Raw genomic sequence first — 11,842 nt, 5'->3', positions numbered from 1 at the left:
GTGTGTATGTATGTATGTATATATCTATGATCGCGCCAGCTTGACCTCACCAAACCGAAGTAATAGACGATGGGAAAACTTGATGAGACTCGTCGAGATATGAGGTAAAAAAATAACAAATACTGTTCAGTTTCTCACAGAAGACGATCGGTTCGTGTCTTAAATCAATGTGTCATCAGGAGCAGCAGGGTATTTGTGCACGTTGCTTAAGCATGTTTTTTTGTTAGTATGTTTTGCTCTCATAGAACCTTACCCATTCACATGATTTTATGACTGGCACACAGCAACGGTTGAAATTAAAAATCTTAATTTGTGTTCTACTGAAGAAACAAACACACCTACATGTTGGATGCACTGGGGATAAGCAGATAAACATCTCATTTTCATTTTTGGGTGAACTAACCCTTTAAATAAAAAATAAAAATACCGCACTATTGACTTCAGAGCAGGTTTTTGTTGGTCAATGGTTAGTTCCTCTAAATAGCAACACCCCAACAATGCGCCTGAACACACCTGGTTTTCAGACCAGCACGCCCATGGGGGCGAGCACATTTGCTATTTAAACTATGGGGCTTTAGACATGAAAATTATAACTGTATCGGGCTTAAACTAGCAAAAAAACGCTTTGCGCTGGGAGTATGATAAGGCCTAAAAACTCACACAGAGACCCTGCCATTTTTATGGTGTGATGGCAGGGGGTGGGGCTTTTTTTCAGCTTAAGCCAAGGCCCCTTCTGATGTGAGGCATATTTCAAGTGAAATGGTTGAAACATAGGCCACTACTTGCACCAGCATCTGATTTGGTAGCACTGGATGGATTTTTGGTCATCACATTAAAAATAAAATTTAAATTGGATTTTAAAGTGCTTTGGAAGCACTTGAAAAATGCTTGAATTTTACTCTCAAAAGGTTGTACGAATCCTGAGATGAATAATGTCTTTACATTATTGTTAATCTTTACTGATTAACTTGTGTTTAACACACAATGGCATTCGACTTTTTCTGCCACAATACCATGGCTACAGTTAGTGCTACTGCATTAAATCCATGGTGAATGTTGGTGGACTGAAAAGCCTTCTATAACTTCTAAAAAAAATGTCATGGTACATTGTTTCATGGTTTCCTCACCTGTGCTGGTTTATTGTTTTTTTGTGTGCAATAAACATAACCGCTTCAAAATATTCGTGTGTAATTTACGTTGTAGAACATCCAAGTGTGATCCAGTTATGTTAACTGCAGACCTTATTTTACTCTACATTGAAAAACCCAATTTTACAACCCTAATCGGAAATGAGTTTGCTGGGTTTTGATGTCATCCCTTAACCAATCGATGATACTGTGATATAAAACCAGCTGATCAGGTTGGAGCTCTCTGTTTTAAAGATATATCTCTTGTGATTTTTGTGTGTATTATGCATCACTTGAGGCCATTTGAGGCTGAAATTTCAAAAAGGAGCAGGGTAATGCAGGACTGAGCTTTGAGTCGCCCACAGGAAGATCAAATGTTTTCTGCCCTGATTCTTTCAGGCAGTCGTCCAAAACTTTGTCTGATTTGTTTCAGTTTAATGTGTGACTGTAGTTTGAGTGTGTGTATATCTGCCGTGGCTCTTTGTGTGTTTGGGTAAGCATGGGTTTGTCTGCCGTGTCAGCACAAACACAGAGTCAGCGCTGCGTGTGTGTTCTTTATCAGTGCCAATTCAGTTCAGTAACAATGCCGTAACGTGACTGTGTTTGTCCAGGTGGATCTACACAGAGAAAACACTATCCATCTCTCTCTCTCTCTCTCTCTCTCTCTCTCTCTCACTCTCTCTCTCTCTCTCTCTCTCTCTTTCTCTCTCTTTCTCTCTCTTTCTCTCACTTTCTCTCTCTTTCTCTCACTTTCTCTCTCTCTCTCTCTCTCTCTCTCTTTCTCTCTCTTTCTCTCTCTTTCTCTCACTTTCTCTCTCTCTCTCTCACTTTCTCTCTCTCTCTCTCTCTCACTCTCTCACTTTCTCTCTTTCTCGCTCTGTTTCTACATAGTGTGTAGAAAAACATTCTTTGGATGTTTCACTGATTTGTCATTTATGATTGTGTGTGTGTGTGTGTGTTTGTTTCTCTTCATGCACTTTTGGCCCTGTGAACTTTTAGGAATTAAACTAATTTAAAGGACACTTTTAGAACCAGATTATTGAATGTGTCTATTGACAATATCCATTTATGTTTATACTGTATGTGCGTCACAGGAAAATTCGGCCATTTTTCTTCAATCCATCAAATGTCATTTCCAACACATCATTTTTTGAATAAAATACTAGCTCTTTTGTCTTGCTAAGGCTTGCAAACATACAAAATTATATCATGCTTTCACACATTTTTAGACGAAATCAGTTTGAGTGGAAATATACACAGGAAAATGTTATAAAATGATTATTAAATATTTTTTAAATCTATATTTATATTGTTTTTTATATAAATAATAATTATAAAAATGTTGTTATATATCCCTTGATTTTTTTAATTCTTAAATTACTTTGTGTCTCATATTTAATCTAAAGTTTCTCACTGAAATTAATTGGTTTGTTAATTTTTCTCCTTGTTTAGATTCTCCTAGCTTTAAAATTATGAATTTCCATGTTTACACAAGATCTGCAACAACAGGAAAACAATCATAAAGCTTTAAAAGTCCAAACAAGAAGTAAAATATGCATAAATCATCAAAATAGCATGAAATATAAGATACGTGTTGATTGTTTACATAAAACATATGAAAATAACATGTCTAGTTCATAATGGCCAAATGTTGTAAGAAAGTTTTAATCTGACGTTCATACAACAAGAAGAAAAACGCTGAAATCTAAAAGTGCCTGAAGAAACTTGCATGTGTGTGCATGTTTACTTTGGGAGCAAGTTTGGGAGGACGTGTTTGTTGTCTTTGTTGACACTTTGATGTCGGTTGCAATATCTTAACGTCCTTCACATTTTATGCTGATCTTGAAACCTCAGCAGCTTTTAGTTTGCTTGAAAAGGGTCTGTATGTGTTCATTTTAGATGTACTTGTGTGTGTGTGTGGGGGGGGGGGGTGTATTCAAAATATCAATATCAAAATGTCCCCTGAAAGATTGGTCCCCATGAGGAAAATAACTTATAAATCATATTAAATTATGTTTGTTGAAAATGTAAAAATGCATACACTTTTGTGTGATGGGTAGGTTTAGAATTATACAGTTTGAACAGTACAAAAATCATTATGTCTATGGAATGACCGCATAATATAAAAAGCCATTGTGTGTGTGTGTGAGTGTCCTCGAACATAGTTTTCCACAACTGTCTCATACAGAAAAGAGAACCAGTTCTATGAGAGGGATCAGCCTGGAATTCTGGCAATTCCCAGAGTGCATTCCTGCCAGACGGCGTGCGGGTAAAGCAAACTGTGGGTCAGTACAGTGAAACTTGAGTCTGAACGTGTCACGTTAGTGCCTGATTATTTTAAAAGCTCATAAAACCTGCTGTGTGTTTTTACCCTTTCCAGTGAGGCACCATGGAAAAAGTGCTTTGATGTTAAAGGGATAGTTCACCCAAAAATGAAAGTTTTGTCATCATTTCCTCACCCTCATGTTGTTCCAATCCTGTATGAGTTTCTTTCTTTTGTTGAACACGAAAGAAGATATTTGGTAACCTTACAGTCGACGGCACCCATTGACTTTCTTCCTACTATGAAAATCAATGGGTGCTGTCAATTTTAAAGTTATGGCAGTGTATTGCCTACAAAAATGGCTGATTTGGACTACAACGAGCTTCTTCCTGGGTTGGTGACATCATAAACCCTCGCTAGTCCCCGCAGATGTGACTTCTGCCCGTAATGGTAAGGGGCGTGGCATTTCTGGACAACCTGCGCTTGGCACTTCAGCCAATAAAAATACAGGAAACTACATTTGGCCATCTAACCAATCTAAGACCATTGTGTTTTTCGGAGGGATGGGCTTCATAGAAGCAGGAAGCAAACGAGCCGTTCAAAGGACAGTGGAGACAGCGGTGTGGAATAAAGGGAGAATAGAAGAAAAATAGGACGTAAAAAAAGAAGTATTAAGACATGCTTAAGACATACTGCACCCCATAAACACAACCAAGCCTAGAAAAAAACCACGGAACCACCCCTTTAAGGTACTAAATATCTTCTTTTGTGTTCAACAGAAGAAAGAATCTCATACAGGTTTGGAATGACATGAGGGCGAGGAAATGATGACAACTTTCATTTTTGGGTGAACTATCCCTTTAAATGATTATTTGTGTGTTGATGTGCAGGATATGCAACACACACTGACCATTCCTCCATCACACTTACCTGACTTTTTATCTTAGACTCTCCTTGTCTTTCCATTGCAGCTGAAAGACTTCGAAAGCGCTGAGAGTTTTCATGTGCGGATCTAATATTAGTACCATCTGTGGAGGTTCACTTGACATTAAGAATTATTATATGCTAAATTTACTACATTTAAATCTTCTAAATCCTACATTTAATTGTAAATTTTTGTACAATGATTTTGAATTCTGATTTTAACTGATAATAGTATTGTAACAGTCACACTGATGTACTTCTGTACTACTTTTTCTCAACCTCAAGTTGTTCCAAACTTGTATAAATTCTTCTGCTGAACACAAAGATGATATTTTGAAGAATGTCATGTGGGTAACCAAACGATTGATAGATCTGTGTAGCTCTATGGATCTATGATAGATCTATCTGCACTGTAACACATCTCTTCTGCAAAGACAAAACATGTCACCCATTACCATGCCAAACACTTAGAGACTTGTCATGACAGAACTATAACAGAAAATATACTTCTGGGATTCTTAGCATTTTTACACACTTCAGAAACGACACACTTCAGCTTTAAGGAGAGGATCAGGAATGTGTGTCGTACACAGGGAGTTTGATGGTGTACTAGAGCATAAACATCACAATTAAAGATTACGCTGACTGAGACTAAACACTATTACACAATAACAAACACAACACTGCCCGATATCCCTCCTACACCTGCTCTAATGAAAGACAGTGAAGCAAACAGTGTTTCTCTAAACACACAATCATACACACACACATACACGCTACACCATCACTCACTCATCAGTGCTGCCATGGAAAGGCCACTGAGTTCTAAAGGTCAACGTGAGTGAGTGAGTGAGTGAGTGAGTGAGTGAGTGAGTGAGTGAGTGAGTGTGTGAGTGTGTGAGTGTGTGAGTGTGTGAGTGTGTGAGTGTGTGAGTGTGTGAGTGAGTGAGTGAGTGAGTGAGTGAGTGAGTGAGTGAGTGAGTGAGTGAGTGTGTGAGTGTGTGAGTGTGTGAGTGTGTGAGTGTGTGAGTGTGTGAGTGAGTGAGTGAGTGAGTGAGTGAGTGAGTGAGTGAGTGTGTGAGTGTGTGAGTGTGTGAGTGTGTGAGTGTGTGAGTGTGTGAGTGTGTGAGTGTGTGAGTGAGTGAGTGTGTGAGTGTGTGAGTGTGTGAGTGTGTGAGTGAGTGTGTGAGTGAGTGAGTGTGTGTGTGAGTGTGTGAGTGAGTGTGTGAGTCAGTCAGTCAGTCATAGGGAAAACACCTTATATATCATACATCGCTTACAATTAAACTGCATATTTATATTTTGTGAAGAAGTGTAGAGTATTTTTTATGGTTAGTGTACAAAACATGCCATCTGAGGGTATTCTGGGTGGAAACAAGGAAAAACAAAGAAGACACACACAATCTCTATGAACTGTAATTATTTTTTGTACTTTGCACACTGATACTATTCATTTGCACTTTCTGTGGTTTATAGGAATGTGTGTTGTATGAGGTTTGGCTGGTGTTCTGTTCATTGATGTCTTATATTAGAATCAAACACACACACACAGACACACAGATTGCTGTAGTTATTAGTAGATGTCTATTTGAGCAGCAATGACTCCAGCCGTCCCAGAATGGCACACTTCAGTGAGTTAAGTGTGTCTGTTTCCTGCACAAATCAGCATATGGCACATAATAGAGCTGTACTATGCCAGAGGAACACACACACACACACACACACACACACATTTTGAGGTCTGGAATGGTTTGGTTTGACTCTGATGACAGAAATATTTCCATGTTGATTCTTTCACTGTTCTCTGTTCTCTTTTTTTCTCTTTGTGTTCTTTGTGTTTAAACATAGCGAGTGCTTTCTGTGCCACTATCGTGTCCAAGCAGAATTGAAAAAACATTGAGTGTTTTTATACACTCCCCTTGTCTTCCATTGGCTGGTTAAACCGCTAGCTCCGCCCCAAACTCTGTTGCTGTGTTCTGGTGGAGTCAGTGTTGCCGTGTTGTAATGATCTGATACCGATGTTTTGATAGCTCCGACAGCTCAGAGGTCGCTCTTTCAAAGCTCACAAGACCTCTTGGAGGTCTCAGTTAAGTACAAACTCTGTGTTGGGGCCGATAGCCTCGTGGGCAGCACTCCCACATGTAGTGACCCGAGTTTGAGTCCTGGCTCGAGGTCCTTTGCCAATCCTGATCCCCTCTCTCCACCCTGTGTTTCCTGTCTGTTCTCTATACTGTCCTTTCCATTCAATCACCAAAAAGGTAACTTAAAAATGTACCAACGTTGTCTCACATGTCTTTAAAATTTGTTAGGAGAAATAAAAATAGGCACAAATTAGTCAATAGCTGACATATAGTGTACAGATGTAAAATTAATGCATTAATGCCAATTTGATATTTTTTACATTTTATTGAGTCTTGGCAAATCTAAGCACATTTTAAGATTTCTTCTGAAACTCTAGACTTATATTTATGGATTTTGTTTGTGATTTATTTGTCTTTAAATGGGTTAATCTCATTTTGCCTTTTTGTGTATTTTTATTCTGTCGTCGTTTTATTTTGAACAAGCATGGTTGAAAATGAACACAGATATGTGCCTCACATGTGCCTCCAATTACCCCCAATCAGTGTGCTGTAATTGCTCCAGGGGCATTACAATCACACACACCCAAACACACACACACACACACACACACACACACACACACACAGAGAGCAGGAGAGAGTAGGTTAGTAATGACGCGTCAGTCTTTAAGTTTGACCTCCCTCAGAGAAACTTGTTTGTAGAAGTTGAATAACTCAGTCATCAGTAACTGGCACTGGTGTGTGTGTGTGTGTGTGTGTGTGTGTGTGTGTGTGTGTGTGTGTGTGTGTGTGTGAGAGAGAGAGAGAGAGAGAGAGAGAGTCCTCAGGCTGTTTCAAGACTCTCTGTAGTTGAACTGAAACCCATTTCGTTAAATTTGGTGCCATGTTTATTCAGAGAGGGTTTAAAATAAATGCTGTGTGTTACTGGAACAGTGTGTGTGTGTGCGCACAAACCAGACCTCTCTACCTGACTGTTGCAGGGCCATTGGCAGGCCGTTTAGGGGTGTAAGCAGCAAAATAATTAATATTACTTTATGGACCAGTACATTTGATGTGGCCCATAATGACTAGATCATAAAACATCAAAAAACTGAGAGAACACGTGCCAAATGTAATCATATTTCAGTGATAGTCACTATAACCATAACAAATCCTTACTACACAACTGTGATTTAACCTATGTTAAGAAAGTTTATAAATAGGATCGTATCTTTCAAATTAGCCAATTTGTGGTCATTTTGTCCACTCTTCCAGTTTTAGATCCTGATGATTGCCCTATATTTTCCCCTTGTTTCACTGTTTACACTGCTCAAAGACAGTCTTGTTTTCTGTGTGTATATTGGATGGACTCGTGATTGTAGGGGAGGGAATGATATCGCTTATGCATTGGGAGTGTGTGTGAGGGGTATAAAGGTGATTTATGAGTAGAAATATGTTGAATTATTGAATTATGTATTTGTCTTTAGTCCCAAAGAAACTTGTGCAGGAGTCGGTTTCCAGACATCCATCGTTCCCCTCTCCCCCATCAGTGCCTCATGACCCCAACGTGGTGGGAGACAGCGCCCCTCCTGACGGGACCCCGTCTCTGACCTCTGACTCCGCGCCAGGTAAGAAACAAACCATAATCCCAGAACCTAAACACACACAACCTCATACTGACTGGAATCAGCTTAATCGCAGTGATGGGAAAAGCTGATGTGAAGTTATGATTTAGAAACCACACACAGATGCCGATAGTTGCTGTAGCTATAGCCGTGTTTTGACTGTAGAACAGAACTAAAGCAAAAACACCCACAATGCATTTCCTATGAGCTGAGACTGTACACACAAATTTAAGAAGCTTTTAATTTCACTTTGACTCTTTGCTCAAAAATCTTTCTTTCCAGACCATTCTTTAGGTCAAAACAGTCTGTTAAAGGTGCACTATGTAGTATTTTTGCAGTAAAATATCCAAAAACCACTAGGCCAGTGTACTTACAATATCCCAAATGTGTCCAACTATTTGTAAATTGTGAGAAAATTGCTATTTTAACTAAGGACCGGGACGTGTCAGCATAATGTTTGAGCGAGTCGTCTGTCAATCACGTCATATCTGCGCTACCCTCGGTTTTATTCTGCAGAAGCGCTTTACTCTTAGCAGTGTGAGCATGTCACAGCAGCGCCAAGCGAATGCACAGAGTAACGTCATAACATCATTTTAAACACACATTTAAATGTATCTAATATGATAAACAGAGCTGCTTTACCTTATAATCATGACTGGGAAAAAGCAGAAGTGCGCGCCCCCGCCGACTGTGTCCCGTCCCGTCATAAAAAAAGTCCCGGTACTCTCGAGCCGTGTGTTTGTATACCAATCGCTCCAGCGGCCGTGCTCAGCTCCACAACACTCGGTCCTGCTCTGCTTTACACTACAGTAACGTTAATAACCGCATCCATGAACGTGATTTCGCCCGAGTCCTATTTTTCACCGGCTGTGAGGTGAAGATCACATGTCCCAAGATACTACGCTCACACTTAGGCGTCATCAAACTGCCAAATGTTATTTAACAAGAAAACCTTTTACAAAATGGTATTGGCTTTGGTTTTATGTAAGCCATAGCATGCCCAAAATAGTTGTTTTTTATTATTAAATCAACTTTAGCTGTTATTAGCAGGTCCTGACCCTGAGCACATGCTCTACACTTCCCCACAGTGGTAACCTCCAAAAACACTAACATAACACACACTTTTAAATACCAACATTTAACATTAAAAAGTCTCTCCATTTTCTCAACTTGTTAAAAATGCATAAAATAGCACTGTATTTAAACATGTACTCTCTGAATTCAGCCCCTTTGCAAAGCATGACTGGAAGTAAATGTCCAGTTTGTTCGGGTTACTTGATTGAATCATGTTATTTGAAATTAAAAACATTAAGTTATGTCAAAGAGTAAAGGGTTTATGTCAATATAACATGAAGCAGTTACATTTGAACCAGAAACCTAATATAATGGTGTTAAATCAAGATGAGTTACTTAAATAAAGTGAACAGCATCATGCAATATTTTTTATGAGTGTGGGCAGCACTGGGTAGTTCAAGGAACTTAGTTATAGGAACTAGCCACCATGGCGGTTCCCCCGAGAACTAAAAGTTCCCTTTCGGGGTTGCGTTCAGAACACTAGTAGGAACTCGGAAGTGATGTAAGTCACGCTTGTTGTTGTGACTTTATTATGATGGCGCTGAGAACGCCAGAGCTTCATTACTTTACGATCTGTTTAACAGTCCCATCTTAATACATTATTTGATAGAACTGTTATACAAAGAAACTATACAGCATATAAAAATAATTTGCATTTGCCGTGTGGTTGATGTCCAATGTCGCTAACTGAAAAGAAATACATAATCATGTTTTGCTTGGTCACGTCAAAGTTGCGTTGGATTTTCTCTTCAGAGTAAAAGTTGAGAGGTCCATCTATCACCGTTTCCCATGTTTGTAGAGTTTGTTTCTGGAGTGTACCATTGACTGTATAGGTGTGTACACAGCTTTTTTTTAAATGGCGGGTGCTGATGTTTTGTGCGTGTTCGGCCAATCTGCATACACTTTACATCATTGGTAGTTCCTGTTGTGCTGGCTTAGACCTTACTCTGAAGTACGAGCTAAATTAGTTCCCCCAAAAGGTGTTCCTAAAACTAAAATGGTTCCCAGTTCCTGTGGTGCGAACACGCCAAAAAGCGAGTACTTCCGTCATTAGTCATAGGAACTATGAAAAGGTTCCTCCGGTGCGAAAGCCCCTATTGTATTAATAGTTTTAGACCAAGCTTTAAAAAAGACACAAAAGTATGACAGAATGATCCGTGTCATATATCCCATGTTTTGGGGGGGTATGCAATAGGTTTTAGTTAAAAACAAACTGAGATATAGCTATAGCTAACTTGGCCGTTGGTCTTCTGTGCATGTCTGCACGTTTGTGTGAATTTATCAGTGGCACAGTTCACACCGACTCACACAGAAAAACACACAAGCTGTGAGAAATCAATACTTTCTTCTCTGATATGAATATATGGTCTGAACGGTTATGCTTAGGACTAAATTTCATATTTGAAATCAGACAACGACTATAGCAACTATAGCAATATATTCAATACAATAAATAGCAATCATTTCTATAGCAACCGGAGCTTCTAATGGCAGCTGCAGATAACTTTACTAATCTACGATTGGCTCTCTCATTTAGAAGGCGGGCTTATTTGTCATATTGGGGATTGCACTTTCTTCCATTCAAAGTCTTATGATAATACTTTGATTTGTTTTTCACCAAACCCTATCATAAACCCCTGGAACACTACGAATATACGCCGTGTGTCGCATGTGACTTTTCTGATACTTTCGCATCTTTAAAAAAAAAAACATTGATTCTGATAGCTAATCAATGCCATTATATGGACTATTGTGAGCAGGAATTTTGTATTTCTAAATTCATTTTGTAGTCTGAAATAGAAGGGCCTACGACATTAGAAAAACACCAAAGTGAATATATCCTGAAACCTGTTACCTGAATATTTCCAGTTAATATTTGCAGCAGATGATTTTACAGGGGTCAAGCTCCAACAATTACGAAAAAGGCACCATAAAAGTACCATACATTTTGTCCATATGACTTATGCACTGTATTCTTCTGAAGTCATGTATGCATATATACATTTAAATATGGTATGACAATTAGATCAGTCACGAGTACCAATGATGCTTGATGTCTTTGGTATTTAGACATATTTAGGAATACAGTGCATGAATTATATGCATGTTTTATCATTTTTGGAGCTTGACAGCATCTAAGAGAATCATTGTGCAAAACATCGACTTTTTTGTTATAAAGTTTTATTTTTTTATTTTTTTGTGAACTTTTCCTTTAACACCATATGAACACCCACAATGAGAAGCTGTTGATGAATTATTAATGCGAATCCAACTTATTCTTTTGTTTATTCCCAGACATAAAAGCTTGAGGCATTTTAACCAAGCATAGAAATATACATGTTCTGTTTTGTAACGATCTCATGATGATGGTTGTTTCAGCTCTGTGTGGTAAATTAATGGTACAATGATTTGATCACAGGGAGGTCGACGCGAGACTGGAGTTCTGGTCCTTATTCAGAAGAGACGGATCAGTCTGGAGAAAGCGATCCAAACCCAACCATCTCCACCGTGATCAGACCAGCCATGGCTCTCATCACCAGCATGCTGACGGCCTACACCTACATCACAGGTAAAAACACACACACACACACATCTGCGCTGGATCTCTGAATGCAAGCACTTAAGGACTATAGAGAAACTCAAAATATATATTCATTATTGAGTAGTCAGCTGATTCTTGTCTTAAAGAAATAATCTGTTTTTTTTTGTTGTTTTTTTACAATTTTACAAAGATCATATAAAAATGTTCTTATGCACTATGTAACCCAA

At 38.7% G+C, this 11,842-nt stretch overlaps 1 protein-coding gene across 2 annotated transcripts in view; it reads left to right on the top strand.

Annotated features, from left to right (window-relative positions):
- Window positions 1–11,842, top strand: part of LOC137041640 (protein eva-1 homolog A) — a 60,487-nt gene that overhangs the window by 44,475 nt on the left and 4,170 nt on the right. For both annotated transcript variants that reach the window (XM_067418163.1, XM_067418164.1), the window contains 2 exons: window positions 7,862–8,002; window positions 11,493–11,642. In XM_067418163.1, the coding sequence (XP_067274264.1) occupies window positions 7,862–8,002; window positions 11,493–11,642 (291 nt within the window). The remainder of the gene's footprint in view (window positions 1–7,861; window positions 8,003–11,492; window positions 11,643–11,842) is intronic.

Source organism: Pseudorasbora parva, chromosome 15, assembly GCF_024679245.1.
Source record: "Pseudorasbora parva isolate DD20220531a chromosome 15, ASM2467924v1, whole genome shotgun sequence".
Lineage (NCBI taxonomy): Eukaryota > Metazoa > Chordata > Actinopteri > Cypriniformes > Gobionidae > Pseudorasbora > Pseudorasbora parva.
The sequence above is the reverse complement of the archived record's forward strand: the minus strand, read 5'-3'. Positions and strand labels throughout refer to the sequence as shown.